The sequence below is a fragment of the Hypanus sabinus genome, chromosome 10 (genome assembly GCF_030144855.1).
Source record: "Hypanus sabinus isolate sHypSab1 chromosome 10, sHypSab1.hap1, whole genome shotgun sequence".
In the NCBI taxonomy this organism is placed as follows: domain Eukaryota; kingdom Metazoa; phylum Chordata; class Chondrichthyes; order Myliobatiformes; family Dasyatidae; genus Hypanus; species Hypanus sabinus.
The window spans coordinates 128,484,300-128,507,090 of NC_082715.1; the positions used below are offsets into that span (position 1 = coordinate 128,484,300).

Genomic DNA, 22,791 nt, shown 5'->3' on the forward strand with positions numbered 1-22,791 from the left:
ACCCAGCCTCACACAATGCAGAGCAGCGCATACCCCAAGCAGCACCGCCAATCAGCCTGTCAATCACTCGACCCTCCTCTCCGGGACGCTCTGCCAATCAACGCGGGCGGAACGAAAGGCTCGCATTCACGGAAGTCAGCCAATCATTGAGAGGCCCGGGGCAGAAGAAAGGCGGGGTCGAAGCCGATCGACGACGCCTCCCGCTCCACTGTCGGCGGCGGCCAACCGGCTTGCGGAGGCGTCCGGGGGGCCAGCCAATGAGGGGAGGGTGGAGGGCGGGTCTTCCGCTGGCCCCTCCGCTTCATACGGCGGTGCACGGGGGAGTGATGCTGCAGTGCAGCTGCGGCGGGCGGAAGCTGGTGGGACCGTGAGGAGCGGGAGCAGCGCCGGGTCGGCGCACACCCACACCACCACCTTCCCTCTAACCACACCTCTCTCTCGCCCACCAACCCACTCCAGCAAAAAAAAACACACACTCGGCGCCCGGCGTCATGTGTGAGCGGCAGCGGGGCCGCAGGCGCAGGGACCCCGAGACATGGACACACGCGTTGCCCAGGCCCGCAGCCGCTCCGTCTTGCTGCTCACTCGCGGCCAGTAGCACGTCCGCCTCGGCCTGACAGCTCCCTAGCAACCGCCAGCAGGCACTGCTTGCGTTTGAAACTCTCTCATTCCGAAGGCTGCGTTAGTACATTAATTTCCTTTAAGCAAGCACAGCTGCAAGGGTCGGGTCAGTATGCTGGCAGTGAGGATTGTCACCGCCGATTACTATATGTCCAGTCCGCTCCCCGGTCTGGATGTTTGCTACTCTGAGTTCAGGCAGGCTGAGGTGACCAGAGTGCCAGTGGTTCGTATCTTCGGGCCAACACCTGCAGGTAGGTGGTCTTATGGCAACTGTTGTGAAATGTTAACAACTGCAGTGGTTTTCCCCCGCTGGGGCTGCAAGCGGGCTCGGTTAGAGCGCTTGCCATTTTGTAGAGCCCTCGCTGTAAAACACAGGCAGCCATGAAGCAATAGGTTTGTGTGCAGTATATTTAGTGCGTGCATAAAATTAATACACATGTTCAATATGCGACTGGGCATCAGTGGTTGTGTGCACCCCTGGATTTCTTTTGATGTCGAGGGAGATTTGATACTGTCAGTCAGACTGCTCTCAGATTTGACTTCTGTGTCATATCTAACGACTCAAGAGGGATAAAACCGTCTATTTAAAAAAAAATCTATCTCAAGGGGAAGGTGGGAATTGTGTAGATCTTTTATTAATTGTAAAGAAAAATCTTCCTCCCCGATCAGCGTTGTTATAATTATCAGGCAGATCTATCCGTGTTCAGTTACCAACCTTGGGGAAACAGAACTAGCTGTAGTGCAATTCACATAGTAACTGAACCTCGTGTGGTAATAAATTCCAGGGAGCCATGCTCTCTCTAATGCACCAAAAAGGGACCAATTGAGGTGTAGTTTTGTTCACGTATTTTCAGCATCTTTCATGTTTAATTAGTTTTTATTTGCCGACCGTAATGTGACTTCAATTGCCATGTTTACTCGATGGCTCCCGACATATTTTACCAGTCATAGCAGGGCTGCAGTTAAAAATGTAACTGTTTTTCTGTTATAGGTGGTACTGGTACTGTTGAAGTTGTTGGTGCATTTCTGTTTTCCTTGTTGATCCTCAAGGGTGATCTTTACATGCAAAGAATGGAAGATAGAATAACTTTCTGAAAATTAGCATTCTTGCTTTCAACAATGTGCATTAGAATTAGTGTTGATTGCAAAACATTTTAGTTCATATTTAATATCTTTAATTTGGAGACAGGTGTGGTTTTCTGAAATTTTGTTTAGAGACTGGTTATATGGAATTGCTGTATATTTTTGCATCAAATTTGAGTGTGGATGTTTTCAAGTCTGACTTTACTAACTCAGTAAAAAGTTAATCACATTTGTAGAATTACAATACGAGATTAATCACTTTGAATAATATGTTGAGTCAGTTTTGGGGACTTGCTCAAGCAAACAATGTTATGTTGATTTTCAAAGTGCATCTTGGATAAGATGCAGCCGCTACTGAATTCGGTGCTTGCTTAATCTTTTAAAACTTCTCAATTTATGTAGTTGGTTGGATGTCACATGGGTGTGTATTTTGAATTGCCAGCTGGTGTGAGGTTTAATGATGCCAAGAAGTGAGTGTGGCTGAAGGCTTCGATTTGTTGCTTAAAATTCCTTCCTTGGGTAATATATGCACATTCATTTTCCTCCTTCCACCTCCCCCTCCCCAATTTTTAAAAGCATATTGCCTCTATATTGTTTTGCAGCTATAGCAATCTTAATGTGTGGACACTTGCAGGGCTAGTAAGCCAGATTAAGGGGTATCTGTTTGTTTCAAGCTTGGTCATCTTGTCACTGTATGCAATGTCACGGGCATTACACAGACTCAGCAGGTCAAGCTGAACTATGGAAAAGAGTAAACAGTGGGTGTTTCAGGCTGAGACCCAGTTAACTTGGCTACCTGACTGTTGATATGTCCATTGTTTTCGGTACATGGAATTCTGGCACAATGCCAGTGTCTTCCACAGTGAAAACTGATGCAAAGTATTTGTTCATATGCCATTTCTTTATCCCTCATTACTACCTCACCAGCATTATTTTCCAGTGGTCCAATATCAGCTCTCACCTTTTTGCTCTTTATATAACTGAAAAATCTTTTAATATCATGCTTTATTATTGGCTAGTTTTCCTTCATATTTCATCTTTTCCCTTATGGCTTTGTTAGTTGCCTTTTTCGGGTTTTAAAAAAACCCCCCACTCACTTTGTTACCTTATGCTTTTATGCACTCCTTGACTTCCCTTGTCAGCCATGGCTGCCTACCCCTACTATTTGGGAGCTACTTCCTCTGTGGAACATGTCTATCATGTGCCTTGTGAATTATTCCTAGAAACTTCAGCCATCTCTGCTCTGCCATCATCCCCGCCAGTATCCCTCTCAAGTCCACCTGGGCAAGCTCTTCACTCATGCCTCTGTAGTTCCCTTTATTCTGTTGTGATACTGATACATGTGACTTGTGTTTCTCCCCCTCAAATTACAGTATGAGTTCATCATATTACTGTCTTCTAAGGGTTCCTTTAACTTAAGCTCCTTAATAAAATCTGGGTTGTTACACAACACCCAATCCAATATGACCTCTCCCCGAGTAGACTCAAGCACAAGTTGCACTTAAAAAGCCATTTCATAGGCATTCAACTAATTACCTCTCCAATTGGACACTAATCTGATTTTTCACAATCCCCTTGCATATTGAGGTCCCCCACTACAATTATGACATTACTCTTATTGCATGCCTTTTCCAGCTCCCTTTGCAGTCTCAACCCCACATGTTGGCTACTATTTGGAGGCCTGTGTATAATTCCCATAATGGTTTTCTATCCTTGCAGTTTTTTAGCTCTGCCCACGAAGATTCAACATTCTCTGACCTTATGTTACCTCTTTCTAAAGATGTAATTCCATCTCTTATCAACAGAGCCACACCCCAGCCTATGCCTTCCTACCTGTTCTTTTGATACAAAGTATATCCTTGATATTAAGCTTCTAACTATGACCTTCTTTCAGCCACAACTTGGTGATGCCCACATCATACTGCCCAATCTCTGCTTGCACTATGAGTTCATCCACTTTATTTGGAATACTATGTGCATTTAAACACATCCCCTTCAGTCCTGCATTCTTCGCCCTTTTGAATTTTTCCTGTTGTCCACAGTCAGTACTGTGGTTGTGACCACTACTTCAAAATTCTCGTCTATAATATCTTCAGCCTTCCAAATGATTCTGAGTACATTCGTCTCCATCTCCATGACCCAGTTGGTCAAGTGCTAAAGTTGGGTGCATTTCCTGCAGATCTGGGAATACAAGTCCGTAATTTGTTGAAAGTGGCGTCACAGATAGATTGGGTCATAAAGAAAACTTTTGGCACATTGGCTTTCAACATAACATCCCATCTCCTGTACTCAGTATATTGATTTATAAAGTTGTATAAAATGTTGGTGAAGCAGAATTTGGACCATTGTGTGTGTGCCGTTTTGGGCGCCTACCTACAGGAGGGATGTAGACAAAGTTGAAAGTAGGGACAGTTTCCAAGAATATCGCTGGGTCTTGAGGGCCTGAGTTATAAGGAAAGATTGAATAGGTGAGAACTGCATTCTTTAGTACATAGAAGATTGAGAGGTGTGAAAATTTAAGGGGTATAGATATGGTAAATGCAAGCAGGCTTTTTCTGCTGGGGTTTGGTTAAGGGTGAAAAGTGGGAAGTTTAAGGGGAACATGAGGGGGAAAGTTATTCACAAAGAGGGTCATGAGTGTAGAATGAGCTGCCAGCACAAGTGGTGCATGTGAGCTCAATTTCAATGTTTAGGAGAAATTTGGATAGGTCCGTGGATAGAAGGGCTCATGGTTCTGCTGTAGGTCGATGGGAATAGGCGGTCTAAATAGTTTTGGCATGGACTAGATGGGCTGAAGGGCCTGTCTCAAAATTTTATATATAGTCATCAGGGAAACCATGAGGTACCCTGAATTCCCACATCTGCCAGGAGGGGCATTCCATCCTGACTACTCTCTAATTTTTATTTTTTTTTAGAAAAGCACTTGACTCATCTGAGCTCCCCCTGTTCACGTTGAAACCTGTTGAGCTAAAGCCTCACACACAAAATGCTGGTGGAATGCAGCAGGCCAGGCAGCATCTATAGGGAGAAATACTGTCGATGTTTCGGGCCGAGACCCTTTGTCAGGACAAAGGGAAACTTGTTGTGACTAACTTGCTTCCTATCACAAATAAGAGAGTCTGCAGATGCTGGAAATCCAAGCAACACACAGGAAGCTGGAGGAACTCATCTGGACAGGCAGTATCTATGGAAAAGAGCAGTGGTCCCCAACCACCGGGCTGCGGACCAGTACCAGGCTGCAAAGCATGTGCTACCGGGCTGTGAGGAAACAATGTAATTTGTCAATATGAAATGATATGAATCAGCTGCACCTTTCCTCATTCCCTTTCATGCCCACGCAGGTCATCAGTCGCCTAAACGCAGGGATACCCTAGCGCCGGGGATCACTGGTTGGCCTCAGGTAACTGGCCGGCGAGAAGTGCCAATGCTACTGGGCTGGAGCACGGACAAATGGGCGCCGCCTCTAAACCTGTTTAGCACACTGAATGCTTGTGGGGAACCCAGTACTAAAATATTTGTAGACGACCTAATTTGGGCAGAGGGTTTTGTAAGTAGCAGAGCTGCTACCTCTCTCTGATCCACTGAAAGTCATCCCTCGAGCCAAACTTTTGTCAGCTGATAGATCCTATCGACCTATGGGGGGGGGGGGGGGGGGCACGTGCCCTGTCACACTCCTCAGTTGGTCAGTCTCTCCAGACTGCGACTGCCGCGGCCCCTGCACGGGGACCTCCGGCCCGTACCTTGTCCTCTCACTGGTGTGTTGCATTGATTACATTTTCATACGAGGAAAATATGTGCTGTGTGTTTAATATCCAAATGTTATGATGCTATTGACTTATAAGTGAGTTATAATTGGCTTATCACTATATTCATGCGAGGGAAAATATGCCTGTTTAATATTAAATTCTGTAGATACACTCAATTTCATTTCAAAAAGGGTTTATTAGCCACTTGTAAGTGACACATAGTTGACTTATCACCTATATTCCGTTCGTGAATAACACCCCCTCCCCCGTCAGCCAGTCCACAAGAATATTGTCAATATTAAACCAGTCTGTGGTGCAGAAAAGGTTATTGACCCCTGGAAAAGAGTACAGTAGATGTCTTAGGCGGAGCCCCTTCATCGGGACTGGGGGGGAAAGAAAAGACGAGTCAGTGCAAGGAAGTGGAGGGGAGGAAGAACCACAAGGTGAGAGATGAAGCAGGGGTGGGGGAGAGGGATGAAATAAAGAGCTGGGAAGTTCCTTTCTGCTTTCTTCAGGGATCGCTTCCTATGCGACTCTCTCGTCCATTCATCCCTCCCCACTGATCTCCCTCTTGGCATTTATCCTTGTAAGTGGAGCAAGTGCTACACCTGCTCCTACACCTCCCCACTCACTGCCAGTCTGCTCAGGTGAGGCAGCACTTAACTGATACAGATTTGGAGATCGCTTCACTGAGCACCTAAACTCTGTCTAGCAGAAAAAGTGAGTGCTCTCAGTGACCACCCATTTTAATTCCACTTCCCATTCCCATTTTGACACATCAGTTCATGGCTGCCTCTACTGTTGCAATGAGGCCACACTCGAGTTGGAGGAGCAATGCCTTAATTCCATCAGGGTAGCCTCCAACCTGATGGCATAAGCATCGATTTCCTGTTTTTTCTTTCTTCCATGGCCTTCTGTCCTTGCTTGTCGGATTCCCCCTTCTCCAGTCCTATATCTCTTTCGCCAATCAACTTTCCAGCTGGTTACTTCACCCCTCTTTTCTCTTCCCCACCCCTTCCTGGTTTTATCTATCTGCTTGTGTTTCTTCCTCTCTTTCCCCCCCACTTTCTTACTCAAACTCCAGCTTTTTTCTCCCCAGTCCTGATAAAGGGTCTTGGCCTCAAACATCAGCTGCAATTTTTTTCCATAAATGCTGTCTGGCCTGCTGAGTTCCTCCAGTGTTCTGTGTGTGTAACTTGTTCCTAACTCTCCCCAAATCCTGCCCACTATTTAAAGGAGTATGATACAGTACTCGAAGCTCAACATCATACAGCACACATCCACAATCATTCACTTACTCTGCCACCAGCAGAGTGGTTGGTACCAGCTAGAAGATGCTCTCGGCAGCGACTTGCCAAGACTCCAAGCCCATGATGTGTATCAGGTTGAAGAATGAACATTGAATGTATTGGACGCAACCACTGGAAGTTGCCTTCCAAGTTAATAACTATTGTGACTCAGAAGTGCATAATTGTCATTGAATCAGAATCTTGCAACACTCCTCCCAGCAGCAATGTGGATATTCCACACATTATGGACTACAGCCGTTCAAGATTCATCAAGATTCATCTGGCAATTAAATGCTGGCTCAGCTTGTGAAGCCCATGTCCCTCTCATGGAGAAGGGAGAAAAATGTTAAGTTGCTTCAAGCATGTTGCAGTGTGGCGGAAATATTTGAGCTGGATGGATCAGACGAATGAGTGACAATGGTAAAAATAGTAAATGAGTAAAAAATAGTGGTGAAAGTTTGGTGATAGGATGCCATTAAAAAGGGCAGATAGTAGGTATTAACTAAATACACATGCATGGGAAATGGTGGAAGTGTGTGACTTTCAATTAGTGCAATTGCCAGGCTAAAATGAGGGAACTTGGATCGCAGAATAAACCACATTGTATGGTGGAGGTTGGAGTGAAAAAGGGCATCTCTTTAGGAGGCTGCTGGGAATGCCTTGGATATGTAATTTCCTGATCTAGGTCTATAGAGAGTAAAGTATTCCCTGTATGTTTTATGAAGCGCTAGGCATTTGACTTCTGGAAATCATTGTATGGGGAAATGAAGCACAAGCTGCCTCTGGCAGATTGTAATTGGGACCCTATTCAGACAAGTAAGTATCTAACTTTTCAAAAGTACAGCATTCCATAACGTCTAGTCATAGAAGTCAACTTGCAAATTGGATTGGTTTGGCCTGAGTTCACCACAAATAATGTATCTAGTTTATCAAAAAGGAAGATATTTACAAGCATTTGGCAGGTGGAGTCACTTGCAGCTGGTGCATTAAAACTAATTGTCAAGAGAATTACCCAATCTTCTTCCTCTGGGAGTTTCCCAAGAGGACAACATTGGTTCAAGAATCCTGCTTATGATGTTGATGAAATTGTGCCTAGAGTATTGTCTGCAGCTCAAGATGCCATGCTATAGGAAGAATGTCTTGAGCTAGAAGGGATGTGGAAAATATTCACAAAGATAGCACCTGGAATGTCTGGCTTGATTTTCAAGGAGACAGAATAGGCTCGGACTCTTTCTCCCTCTTTCCTCTCCCTTCTCTTTCTCTCCCCCCCCCCCCCCTTGCAGTGAAGGAGCTGTGGGTGCCCTTGTAGAGGATTATAATATCACACGTATTGAAAAGGTGGATCGTCAGTTTCTTCAGGGTAGCATAGTGTCTAGCACAACATTATTACAGCTCAGGGCATCAGAGCTGAGAGTTCCATTCTAGCACAGTCTGTAAGGAATTTGCCTTTTCTCCCCATGACCGTGGGATTCCTCCTGGTGCTCTGGTTTTTCCCATAGTACAAATATGTACTGGTTAATTGGTGATTGTAAATTTTGCCCTGTGATTAGGTTAGGGTTAAATGTGGGTTGCTGAGCCTCACAGCTCATTGGGTCCCCAGAAAGGTCTGTTCTGCACTGTATTCCTAAGTAAAAATAAGAGGCCCGAGGGGAAAGGGTTTTGAGAGGGATCTGAAAAGCATGTTTTCCATACAATATGTAATATGAAGAGCTGCCAGAGGAAGTGGTAAAAGCAATGTGAAGACATTTGGAAAAGATAGAGCAGAAGTGGCCAAGTATAGTGAATAGGAGTAGCTCAGGAAAGCACCTTGGTTGGCCTGGATGATGAGCTGTGCTGTATATTGACTATTGCCTGGTGGTCAGTTGAGAATTGGAAAAAAAAATTCTGGCTTTGCAAGTAACACCCCTACAAATTCTTGTGTATAAACAGAAATGCAAAAGTTGTAGAAAATTGTTGAGTACTTGGTTGATGAGTTTACTTGTTTATCAGGTTCAATATCCTTCATTGTTTAAAGATGCCAATATAAACTTTGCACTGATACTTAGTTAATTACATTGTGTATGTACCTGCCACCTTGCCTTGAGTGTTTCCTCCAAATTGGAGGTTAGAATTATATCAGTCTTGTAAATTGTAAATGATCTTGTAGTGATCATATTGATTACCCTTGGAGAGGTGGATTATGCCAAAGATTTTATTTTGGGTTTTATAATGTTCTCTTGTTTTACCTGTTATTGAGTTACTTATTCAATGTAAGCAAGATTGTGTAAAATGGGTGTTCCTCTGTATAACATCCTGATATCTGAACTCTAAAAACTTGAAGGCTAATTTTCCAGTCACTAGAAAAGGTTATCAAGTTACTTATTTACTATAATCTTCAACCTGGGAAACTTTGAACTTTCCACGATCTTTTTTAAGACATTGGTGAGCAGGTGTGTACACAAGGCATTCAAATTGGGGAAATTCAATGTAAAACCTTGTAGCTGCATTTCTGTTTTTAATAATGTTTCCCATCTAAAGTTCCTCTAAGTAAATTAAGCTAATCTTTTTGAAATGGCTACATGATAGTTATACTGTATTGAAATTTGTGCATGGGTTTTGGATCTATGGTTGACTTCAAGTAAGGCATTCTTGATTAAGTTGGAGCTATCTTAAATGGATGGAATTGTTAGTAATGGTAATTGAGAGTAAAGCTGCATTGTTCAGGGTTGATAAGGGTAGGGATTAGACTCCTAGTTTTCAGGGTTTAATCCAGAGCAGTTTTCTACAGAAGTGCATGGACCTTTGTAAAACTAGACATTTCTCCTTAAAAGTTGTGTACTTGTGTGGGAATTTTCAAATTTGAGATGTTTGAATGACTTCCCAGATTTGGAATTTATTGGTCTTGGTTCAGATAAATAATCCATCTGAAATTTTGAGATGAAGCGAGAGTTCCTTTGACTTGATATTCAGGAGTCTTAATCACAAGCAATAGCTGGAGTTTAATTGTCATTCTCCCATACATGAATATAGCCAACCAAAACATCATTACTCTGGAGCCAAGGTACAAAACATAGTACCAACAGTCACACACAGCACAAGGCACATAGAGCAAACACGTAATATAATTAGTAAGTAGTCACACAAAAAATAGTCCAAGACCCTGTGTCCATGAATGTTGCAGGAGTCTGCATTTGAACACTACAGCTCGTTTTCTGCTAAACGAACACTGGCAGCACCAACTGTACCTTGGATACTGCACCATACTGCCCCTGGAGGAGTGCACAAACCATGAAGTGTCTCGACTATGTGGCTGTAATTAAGCAACAACATGGCTTGAGGCCTAGTCCTGGCTACATCACTAATTTATAGACAGACAGCAGAGGAGCAGCAGGGTCTCAAATTAGTGAATCAAAATTGCAGAATTCCACATTAACAACGTCCAGTAGTCATCACAAGCAAGTGACTAAGATGATCACTCGCTGTTAGACTGCACACCATCTTCATGCACCGACTCCTCTGATGCAGGAGCATAATAACCATATAACAATTACAGCACGGAAGCAGGCCATCTCAGCCCTTCTAGTCCGTGACGAACGCTTACTCTCACCTAGTCCCACCTACCTGCACTCAGCCCATAACCCTCCGTTCCTTACCTGTCCCTATACCTATCCAATTTTTTTTAAATGACAATAATCTGCACTAATTCCAGTTCCTTCAATTTGTCTGCCAATGAGCAACTCAACGATGAGGGTAGACCTACCGTACTTCAAGTTTTTAATGTCCAGCAGGTTCTTGCAATCGTAAAATGTTAATTTAAAAAAGACAACACCTTTGGCCCCGTAGAAGTCACTGTGATTGAATATGCCACTGTCTTACGGGAAGCCCTGGACATGAAATCTTGTTTTCTTGAAGGCTAATTCCCTCAACTGGAAGGCACTGTAGGTGCTTTTCAGGGCAGTAACTTGGGCCCAATCAGCTTAGTTGCTTTATCAATGGCCCTTTTAAACAGGTTGAGAAATGGGTATGCTTGCTGTTGTATCCTATTTAATAACATTCACCCACAATGCCTTGGGCAAAAACAAGATGCATTCATGCTTGGGCTCATACTTAATAGCAAAAAATGCAAACAATAACTAACTAATGAGATGACTAGCCATTGAATCCTTGACCTTTACAGCTAAACATAGATGCTAGAAGAGCAAGTCATTGGTTGAGTGGCTCAGGTTCCATTTTCTACAGGTGTAAATGAGTTTTATGATAGCATATTCTTGTTCAGAATGTACCTCCAATGGGAAGCTTAATTGCTTAGATAGAAAATCGTAAATATGTCCATTTGATTGCCATTTCATTTTTTGCCTTTCATTTTGATGTCCACTGCTTCCTGGATCGTTAACTGTGGTAGGTCCTCTTGTTAAGAACTAGAAAACCACATCTCCATGAAAAACTGTGACAGTGGGCAACTTGGAAATAATAGTACCTGAAGTTGAGCAGCACTTTGGATTGAGTGCAGCTATTATTGCTGGATCAAAATTTTGGAATTCCAGTTGTCAGAGTAGGAGTCATAGTAGAGTGTTTTCATTACACTGTACCAGTTCAAGAATGCAGTTCATTTTTTAAGGTAATTATGGATTCCGAACCCCTGAGTTTTAAAATGATTTTTATTCTGATATAGAAAGCTTACCTCTGTAGAAAAACATTTACTTAATATTTCCCTCTTGTTAGAAGTAAACTTATTAAAGTACATGTCATATACAATCCTGAGATTAATTTTCTCATAGGCGTACTTAATAAGTCCATAATGGAATCAATGAAAAACCGCACCAACTGGATGTTCAAGCAGTGTGTGCAAGAGGCAACAAACTGTGCAAATAAAAAATGGAAATAATTAGAAAAGCAATGAATATAGAAAACATGAGGTGAAGGGGCCCTTGAAAGTGAGTTTGTAGGTTGTGGGAACATTTGAGTGATGGAACAAGAAGCTGAGTGAAGTTGTTTTCTTTGGTTCAAGAATCTGATGGTTATGGGGTAATAACTGTTCCTGAGCCTGGTGGTCTGAGTTCTGTACCACCTTTCTGATGGCAGCCGCAAGAAGAGAGCATGTCCTGGGTGCTGGGAGTCCCTGATAATGATTCTTTCTTGCAACAACACTGGATGTGCTCAGTAGTGGGGAAGGCTTTACCCATGATGGGCTGTGCTATATCTTTTTTTTGTAGGATTTTCTGTTCAAGGACATTGGTGTTCCCATACCAGCCTGTGATGCAGCCAGTCATTATACTCCCCACTACCATCTCTGGAAGTTTTTCAAAGCTCTGGATATCATGCTGAATCTATGCAAGCTCCTAAGGAAGTCCGGGTGCTGCCATGTTTTCTTTGTAATTGCACTTGTGTGCTGGGTCCAGGACAGGTCCTTTGAAATAATACTAAGGAATTTAAAGTTGCCGACCTTCACTTCTGATCCTGGGGACTGGCTCATGGACCTCTAGTTTTCTCCTTCTGAAGTCAACAATTAGCTCCTTGGTCTTGCTGACATTGATTAAGGAAAAAGTTATGGTACCATTCAGTCAGATTTTCAGTTTCCTTCCATATGCTGATTTGTCACCACTTTTGATTTGGCCAATGACAGTTGTGTTGTCAGCAAACTTGAATATGGCATTGGTGCTGTGCTTCAACACAGTCATAAGTGTTAAGCGACTAAAGTAGAGGGCTAAGCACCAAGCCTTGTGGTATACCTGTGCTGATGGAGATTGTGAAGGAGATGTTGCTAATCCGAGCTGGGGTCTGCAAGTGAGGAACTAGAGGATCAAAATTACACAAGGAGGTATTCAGGCCAAGTTTCAAAAGTTTGACTAGTTTTGAGGTATTGAATGCAGAGCTGTAGTTGATGAAGAATCTCCTGGTGTATACATCTTCACTATCCAGGGCTGAGATTGAATCTGCAGTAGACCTGTTGCTCTGACAGGCTAATTGAAGCAAATTCAAATTGCTTTTCAGGCGGAGTTGATGTATTTCATCACCAGCCTCTTAAAACATGTCATCACTAGATGCAAGGCCTATGAGATGATAGTCCTTAAGGTAGATTAGCACATGGTTGAGCACCTGTGTAACTGAAACCTGCTTGAAGCAGGTGGGAACCTCTGACTGCAGAAGAGGGTTACTGATCTCAGTATTCACTCAATCATGTTGATCAAGTTTTGGAATCTACAAATATTTATAACTCACACACCTCATCTTCCCTTCTCACTCCCTCTGGTTATTTCCTTTTTAGTCGGTCCCAATGCAGGGCCTGATCTGTTGAGTTCCTCCAGCAACCTGGTTTTTGTTCCAGATTTCAAAATCTTGTCTCGGAAATGCAAGGATGTAGCTTCAAGTAGGTTTTAAACCTACATTCTATTTGAAAATTAGTTAATGCCATAAATTATTTTAATATTGGATAATATCCATTGAATTGTTTAAATCAAATTAATTCAAATTTGGCTTGGAAGGTGAGCATATAATGGTCATTCTCAAATTGTTTTTGGATGGATTGGCTTGTAATTCAGGGAATTTAAGAGTTGACTGCCAAATTATAGGTTTGAAATTGTGTACAGACTAAGCTAGGAGACATGGCTTCTCTAAATGATTTTGTCAGCATTACCAAAGAATTTATACCAATTTTGGAGGAATTTTATTTTAGTGACATTTGAAATTGTCTGGATCATCATAGATCTCTGGTCTCTCAAGTAGCTTGCATTATATAATTGTATCCTTCATCTCTTGTAAGTTTTAAATAAGAATTGTTTAGTATGATCACAGAAGGCATTTTTGGGCACTTTATTACTGCAGGCAACAGTAGTGAGACCATTATGGATTTCTTCTCTCCATACTCAGGAACAGTTCCTTCCTCTAACATCAGATTTCTGAATGGTCCATGAACGCCAAACCACTCTGCCAAATTTCCTTTATGTTGCACAACTTTGTAGTTCATAGATTTTTGTCTTGTATTGTGCTTCAACCACCACACAACAAATTCCTTTCATAAATCAGTGATAGTAACTCAGAATTCCCGTATTGCTCATATTACTTCAGTAGCTACAGCCTGAACTTTGAGGCTAATGTACTAATAAATCAAATTCGTGGCATGGTAAGCATAGATTTGGCAGAGAGCAACTGTTTTGTAAACAGTATCCAAAATAAAGTTCTAAAACAGTGATTTTTGGAGAAAATTGAATAATTTTAACGAAATGCTTTTGAAATTTTCTGTAATTTGTATCATGAATGATGTATAAATGCAAATGAAATGCTACAAGAGGCCTGAATGGATTATAGAGCAACACACAAAATGCTGGTGGAACGTGGCAGGCCAGGCAGCATCTATAGGGAGAAACTGTCGATGTTTCGGGCTGAGACCCTTTGTCAGTCTCGGCCTGAAACGTCAGCAGTGTTTCTCCCTATAGATGCTGCCTGGCCTGCTGCATCCCACCAGCATTTTGTGTGTGTTGCTTGAATTTCCAGCATTTGCAGATTTCCTTGTGTTTGGATTATAGAGCAACTGAGTTAACATTAAAGGACAAGCCTTGGATCCCTTCTCTCCTACAGACTATTTCGGTACCACCTGAAAATAGTTTTGATGTCCGTATTTGTTGTCAACACTTGATACTTGTTCAGATGCCCTCCTTGACATTTCCACTTTCTATAAACAACCAGACTGCATTCAGCGTGCACTACAGGAGGAACAGAAATTTATATCTGTTCTGTCTTCTCAACACAAATCCTATTCTCTTTTCATTGACTCAGTCTTTCATTTCTCCTGAGTGAAATCCCACCATTCTTAACCTTGGTTTTGCATTTTGAATGAACCAGGTTCCCCATTACTGCCATTCCTAAGGGCCAGTTACAGCCTTAACACCATTGCCCAGTTCTGCTCTTATTCACCAAAACCTCTGAGCTGTCTGCCCTAATCTTTACAACTGTAGTATCATGAACCCTGGTGTAATGGACAGTGGGGATAGATAGCATTCTTGTAGCATTTCAAAGATGGATTTCAAATACAAGATAAATGCAGTGTTTTGAGAACTTGTGCATACTCTTATATAAATCCTGTCAAATTGAATGCTATAAATCAACTTTGCAAACTTCTGAATTGAGAAATCTCCAATGAAAACAAACTTCCACGTGCTGTAATCCTCCTGCAGGATGGAAGTTGTCTGATCAATTGTCCAGTTAAAATCTTAAGTGTTCTGGGTGTTGTATTGCAATTAAATGTAGCTTTTAAAATTAAATCTATTAACCCTGGAGGTAGCTGAGAACACAAAGGTCTAGTGCTCTTCTGGTTCAGTAGTTGATTAACCTGGTTTTATAGTAAATCAGTTTGATTGGTTGACAGTTGAGACCCTAGGCGGTACACCCCAGTGGAGGCAAACAAAAAGGCTGTTTTGTCTGTTATGCCAGAAGTGCACGTCTCCAGTGCATTGTACAATCGAAGTAGTGGAGTATATGGTTTATTTGATCAACCTCCAAAGGGAATTGGCTGTTTGAAGGGAATTATCTAAATTGGACCAAGTACTAATCTAGACTGGTAAAATGGCACATTGCCACATTGGGTTTAGCTTTATGTCATAATTGGACTAATCTATTCTTTAATTGTTCTGATTTCCTTATTATTTGGGATGTATCCCAACCCAAGGTGGACATGTAACCTACTTCCACAGCTGGTTTACTAGCTGCTACATGCAGCTGTGATGTTGGGTTAATTCCAGCTTGCAAACTGCTGTCCGTCTGGCACCCTCAATTCTTGCAAAAAGTTGAATCACTGAAAATTTAAAACTAAATACCTAAAATAAGAAGGTGGGAACGGTTTTAAAACTGTTTGAGGAGGGAAGAGGGCAGTTAGATTTAATGTTGATTTAACCTCTGCAAAATACAAATCTTGACAGGTGTGCATTTGCCCATATATCTTCAATTAACATTCAAATTTTAATTTTTTGAGTAACTAGCATTGTTGTTCGCTTCTGGTGAATTCTATATAATCTCTAAAGCAATTTGTATTAGTGAGTGTTGAAACTGCATGCTCCTTTAAATATCTGCTAATAATTCCTAAACTGTTATTGAATTGACTACTGCTTCAGTTTACTTGTAGCATATCTTCCTCTACTTGAAAAGTACACTTGCGCATGTGTTAGTTGAAAATAGCATTGTCACCATCACCAAAGATTGTTACACCGTTTGATGTTTTTAAAGCAATCAAAGAACTTGGATTAATTCTAGGTCAAAATTATTTTATCTGTAAACCCTGTGGCCTGTACACTGACTTGTTAATGCAAATACAATAGCAGCTGAATGCATTAAAGCATTCAGGCGTGGTCAAGAAGTTCAGTTGTTCAGAACAAATATCAGACTGGAGAAGAAATGTAATCTAAGTGGCTTTGAATGTGGAATGATTGTCAGTAAGAGGTAGAATGGTTTGAGTACCTCGAACTGCTAATCTGGGATTTTCACGCACGGCATTCTCTAGAGTTTAGAGAATAGTGCAAAAATAAAACAAAAGTTCCAGTGTGCGGTAGTTCTATGGGCAAAAATGCCCTGTTAATGAGAATGGCCAGACTGGTTCAAGCTGACAGGAAAGTGACAATAACTCAAATAACCACACATTACAACAGATGTGCAGAAGAGCGTCTCTGAATGCACAGCATGTTGAACCTTGTGGATGGGCTACAGCAGCAGATGACCACATGTACATTTACTGGCCTCAATTATTGCTTGTGTCTAATAAATAAACTGGCGACTGAGTGGTGTCAACATTTCAGACAACATGACTTCAAATTTGTCCAATCAGTCCATTTTGGAAGTAAACTTGCTACCTTTTATTCATTCATACATATCAGGCCATTCATTCTACTTAAATGAATGCCATGCTATCATTGATATTAGTTAGAAACATAGAAAACAATCAACACAATACAGGCCCTTCGGCCCACAAAGCTGTGCTAAACATGTCCCTACCTTAGAACTACTTGGACTTTACCCTTTAGCCCTCTATTTTTCTGAGCTGCATGTAGCCATCCAGGAGTCTCTATCTCTAAAGACCTTACCATTTGTGTCACCACCACCGTCAGCAGCCCATTCCATGCACACACCACTTTTTTTTTAAATAACAACTTGCCCCTGACATCTTCTCTGTACCTACTTCCAAGCACCTTAAAACTATGCCCCCTCGTGCTAGCCAATTCAGCCCTGGGGGAAAGCCTCTGACTATCCACATGATCAATGCCTCTCATTATCTTGTACACCCCTATCAAGTCGCCTCTGATCCTCTGTCGTTCCAAGGAGAAAAGGCCGAGTTCACTCAACCTATGCTCGTAAGGTATGCTCCCCAATCCATGCAACAAACTTGTAATTCTCCTCTGCAACCTTTCTATGGTTTCAATGTCCTTCCAATAGTGAGGCAACCAAAATTGTGCACAGTACTCCCAAGTGGGGTCTGACCAGGGTCCTATATAGCTGCAACATTACCTCTTGGCTCTTAAACTCAATCCCACAATTGATGAAGGCCAGTGCACCATATGCCTTCTTAACCAGAGTCAACCTGCGTAGCAACTTTGAATGTCCTATGGACTTGGACCCCAAGATCCCTTTGATTCTCCACACTGCCAAGAGCCTTACCATTAATGCTATATTCTGCCATCATATTTAACCTATCAAAATGAACCTCTTCACACTTATTTGGGTTGAACTCCATCTGCCACTTCTCAGCCCAGTTTTGCATCCTGTCAGTGTCCTGCTGTAACCTCTGACAGCCCTCCACACTATCCACAACACCCCCAACCTTTGTGTCATCACAAATTTACTAACCCATCCTTCCACTTCCTCGTCCAGGACATTTTTTTAAAAAAGGGTAGGGGTCCCAGCACAGATCCCTGAGGCATACCAATGTTCACTGGCCTCCATGCAGAATATGACCCGTCTACAACTATGCTTTGTCTTCTGTAGGCAAGCCAGTTCTGGATCCACAGAGCAATGTCCTCTTGGATCCCATGCCTCCTTACTTTCTCAATAAGCTTTGCATGGGGTACCTTGTCAAATGCCCTGCTAAAATCCACATACACTACATCAACAGCTCTACCTTCTTCAATGTGCTTAGTCACATCCTCAAGAAATTCAATCAGACTTGTAAGGCACAACCTGCCTTTGACAAAGCCATGCTGACTATTTCTAATCTTATGCCTCTCCAAATGCTCATAAATCCTGCCTCTGAGGATCTGCTCCAACTTATCCATCACTGATGGCAAGACTCACTGGCCTATAATTTCCTGGGCTATCCCTACTCCTTTTCTTGAATAAGAGAACAACATCTGCAACCCTCCAATGCTCTGGAACCTCTCTGTCCTCATTGATGATGTAAAGATCATTGCCAGAGGCTCAGCAATCTCCTCCCTCACTTCCCATAGTAGCCTGGGGTACATCCTGTCCGGTCCTGTTGTCTTATCCAACTTGATGCTTTCCAAAAGCTTCAGCACATCTTCCTCTACATTCCAAGCTTTTGAGTCCACTGCAAGTTATCCCTACAATCGCCAAGATCCTTTTCTGTAGTGAATACTGAAGCAAAGTATTCATTAATTACCTCTGCTATTTCCTCTAATTCCATACACACTTTTCCACTGTCACACTTGATTGGTCCTCTTCTCTCACATCTTATCACATACTTGTAGAATGCTTTGGGATTTTCCTTAATCCTGTCCACAAGGCCTTCTCATGGTGCCTTCTGGCTCTCCTGATTTCATTCTTAAGTTTCTTCCTGCTAGCATAATCTTCTAGATTCATTTCATTACCTAGTGTTTTTTTGAACCTCTCATAAGCTCTTTTCTTCACTAGATTTACAGCAGCCTTTGTACACCACAGATCTTGTATACTACCATCCTTTCCATGTCTCATTGGAATGTGTCCACTCAGAACCCCACGCAAATATCTCCTGAGCATTTGCCACATTTCTTTGGTACGTTTCCCTGAGAGCATCTGTTTCCAATTTATGCTTCAAGTTCCTGCCTGAAAGCCTCATAGTTTAATGTTTCCCTAACTTGTCTGTTCCCATCCCTCTCCAATGCTATGGTAAAGTAGATAGAATTGTGATCACTATCTCCAAAATGCTCTCCCACTGAGAGACCCGACACCTGACCCGGTTCATTTCCCAATACCAAATCAAGTACAGCCTCTCCTCTGTAGGCTTATCTACATACTGTGTCAAGAAGTTTTCCTGAACACACCTAACAAACTCCACCCCATGTAAATTCCTCACTCTAGGGAGATGCCAATCAATATTTGGGAAATTAAAATCTCCCACCATATCAACCCTGTTACTATTACTCCTTTCCAGAATCTGTCTCCCTATATGTTCTTCAATGTCCCTGTTACTATTGGGTAGTCTATATTTATAAAACAAAACACCCAGTGGAGATATTGACCCCTTCCTATTCCTAACTTCCACCCACAGAGACTCCATAGACAACCCCTCCATGACTTCCTCCTTTTCTGCAGCCGTAACACTATCTCTTATCAACAGTGCCACACCCCCACCTCTTTTGCCTCCCTCCCTATCCTTTCTGAAACATCTAAAGCTTGGCACTTTAAGTAGCCATTCTTGCCCCTGCACCATCCAAGTCTCTGTAATGGCCACAACATCACAGCTCCAGGTGCTGATCTATGCTCTAAGCTCATCCGCTTTATTCATGATACTATTCCTGTATTAAAAATAGACACATCTCAAACCATCAGACTAAGCACATCCCTTCTCTATCACCTGCCTGTCCTCCCTTTTGCACTGTCTCCAAACTTCCTCTGTTTGTGAGCCAACCTCCCTTTTCTCTGTCACTTCAGTTTGGTTCCCAGCTCCCCAGCACTTCTAGTCTAAACTCTCCCCAACAGCCTTAGCAAACCTTCTTGCCAAAATATTTATGTACAGGTCACAGCTGACCCAGAAGAGGTCCCAATGGTTCAGAAATCTGAATCCGCTTTGCTCCAATCCCTCAGCTACGCATTTATCATCTGCCTCATTTTATTCCTATACTCACTGTCACGTGGCACAGGTAGCTATCCTGAGATTACTACATTTGAGGTCCTGCTTCTCAACTTCTTTCCTAGCTCCCAATGTATAGTTGAGCCATACATTACACCAAACTATTACATAATATTGTAATATTTATTGTAATATTGTGAAACTATTACAATAAATAAGCTATCCACTCAACCTATCACTTTGTGTAATTGAGAGGATAAAATATTCTCTTTAAAAATGAGTGCACGCTTCCCATCTGATCTGATCACATGTGAGAGAAGCTATTATTACCTTGTGCGTTTCCCTTTCAGTGTTTTGACACATTTTTTGGAGGTGATAAGAATGTTCTTAAAAACAATAATAACTTTGTGGGAACTAATTTGGTGAGCAATTTCTCAATAGTTTGTAGTAAAATGGATTTTCTGATCAAAGTGAGGCCTCTGGTTCCTGTGTTTATGAACAGTGCCTCCCAGCAACATCAGAGGGAATGATCAATTTCAGCCATTTTATCAAAAACTATGACTTTCTGTAGAAGAAGCTATACTTTTATTATGTTTTACATTTCTCATTCTACTATCAATTCTTAGTATACTATTGTTTCTCAATGTACTATCTTGTAGGGGCTGGTATCTCATATAGTCTGATTGAATAAAGGCAACAGGCTTCAAAACTTCATTTGAAAATGTGGACTCTTATTCAGACAAGTGTGAGCATAGTTGATAAGTAGGCATTTGTAGGCTAGGATTTGACACCAAATATTTGATGTCTCAACTTTAATCTTTCCATTGCTTCTCTGGGTAGAGTTATTCATTATCCCTTGAAGATTGGTGTAGTTTGATGCATTTAAGTAGCTTTTGTTGGGTGTCTGGTTTAATCTTTTAAGGTGACTATTCTCTCTATTGCCTGCCTTTTGTCTTGGGGATGTATTTTATGATGAATGATATTCTTTAGGGCGAAGTTCCTTGACAAAGATTTCAGATCTTTGTAATATGAGGAATGTGAAGCTGGTAATTTTATACTGCTCTAGTTTTGCACTACAAATCTATTTTGCCTGATTTTGAGAACTGTTAAGAGTATTTTTAATGCCTGAGATGGTAGTTTTCTGAAGTGCACAAGTATTCTGATTTACTGTACCACAGTTGAATGTGAAATGGACTTTTTAAATGTTGCTGAAGCTAATTGTAATTTACATTCAAAGAAACTTGAATACCAGAGTAGTTTCCTGTGGTGTAACTATTGTCCCATAAATCTGCTTCTAAGCCTGCAATGGTAGCTGGGGAATTTAAACTTGTAAATAAAATATTGGAAAACTTGATTGTTAATGCAAGGTTAAATTAAAAGCACATTTGCTTCACCAGTGTTCTCTGGGAAAGAAATCTTAAACACAAGATATTCTACAGATGCTGGAAATTGGAAGCAACTCAGCACGTCAGGTAGCCTATATGGAGATGAGCAAAGAAAGTCGACGTTTCTGGTCAAGACCCTTCAGGACTGGAAAGGAAGGGGAAAGTGCTAGAATAAAAATGGTGGAGAAGGGGATGGGGAAGGAGGATATCTAAAAGGTGATAGGCGAAGCCAAGTTTTTAAAGTTAAGTGCTGGAGAAGAAGGAAACTGATGGACAATTGGAAGGTGGGGGGAATCAGGGGGAGGTAATAGGCAGGTGAGAAGAGGATAGAGTGGGGAATGGGAGGGGAGGAAAATCTTTTTACCTGAAGGAAAAATCATTATTCATGCCATCAGGTTGGAGGCTACCCAGGCAGAATACGAAGTGTCCCTCATCCACTCAGTAGATAGCACAAGTTGAGAAATCTTGCCTGTTTTTCTTTTCTACCCACATGGAGTAAAAATAACATGCTAGACTGCTCTCATAAGTGATCTAGCAAGTTTGTAGAGTTTTGGGGAAAATTGGAGAAGGTCATAAACTTGTACATAATCACATGAATGAGTAAATCCTTTGAAGTATTCGGTATTTTTTTTTGAATCCACAAAGAAAGAAACCATTTGGCCTCTTCATTAATCCAAATCCCTGTGTCCACAATAGTAACATAATCTCCCTCCAGTTGACAATTTGCACCCATCTCAAAGAATTTAAGTAATTGAATAGCTTTAAATAGTCAACAATTTTGATGCTGGATGCACAACACAGTAAAATCTTAAGATTTTTATTGTCTCTTCATCTTGTGCATATGTGAGGGACATCACATTGTGTAAAAATCCAATAAATGTTAGCTTTCTTCTCCATTCTCACCACTCGCTTTCCCACCCATACTCAGTTCCTTAAAAAGAACCAGTAGACTTTATAAACAAAAAAAACTGCAAATGCTAAGAATTTGAGAGTGCTGGAAACATTTAGCAGGCCAGGCAGTATCTGTGGGGAAAACCTGTTTAAAGTGTAGTTGTGAACACTTGCATGAGTCCAAAGCTAGATATTTGTCAATACTAATGAACTGAAACAGACTATTCCAGTTTGGGGGAGGGGCAGGTATTTTTTCTGATGCATTAAGTGCATTGATAATGTCTGCATCTGTTCAGAAACTGTATTTTATTCTTCTTGCCAGTTTCCAGCCTCTTCTCTCCTTCATGTCTCTTTCAGTCTCCATCTCAAGCAGTGGGATAAACACATTGATTATAAGCCATAGAACATTACAGCACAGTAACAGGCCTTTTGGCTCTTCTTGGCTGTGCCAAACCATTTTTTTGCCTAGTCCCACTAACCTGCACCTGGACCAAAGCCCTACAGACTTTGTTTAATGGCACTTCCAGTACCGACCACATTTCATCTTCTTCCACCTGGTGTATTAGCTGTGATTGCTATGGCATTCCACACATCTGCTTTCAAAACAGGGGTTCCCAACCTTTATGCCACGGATGAATGCTATTAAGCAAGGGGTCCATGGACCCCAGGTTGGGAATCCCTGATTTAAAATGACTTCATCCTCCCCATGCTGTGATTTCATCATAGTGGATCAATATCTTGGCTGTGTTGCATCTTCTACTTGTGCCTCTACTCTTCTGGACAGAGCATGGGTGTAGTTCCCTTGCTCCTTA

The 22,791-nt window shown here is 41.8% G+C and overlaps 1 protein-coding gene across 3 annotated transcripts in view; it reads left to right on the forward strand.

Moving 5' to 3' along the window:
* The first annotated feature begins 291 nt into the window (after window positions 1–291).
* Window positions 292–22,791, forward strand: part of rev3l (REV3 like, DNA directed polymerase zeta catalytic subunit) — a 171,669-nt gene continuing 149,169 nt past the window's right edge. For 2 of the 3 annotated variants that reach the window (XM_059982930.1, XM_059982931.1), the window contains exon 1: window positions 298–872. In XM_059982930.1, coding sequence (XP_059838913.1) covers window positions 734–872 — 139 coding nt within the window. In that variant the 5' untranslated portion in view covers window positions 298–733. Of the gene's footprint in view, window positions 873–22,791 lie in introns of all 3 variants that reach the window. The other variant, XR_009514473.1, reaches the window with a different exon arrangement.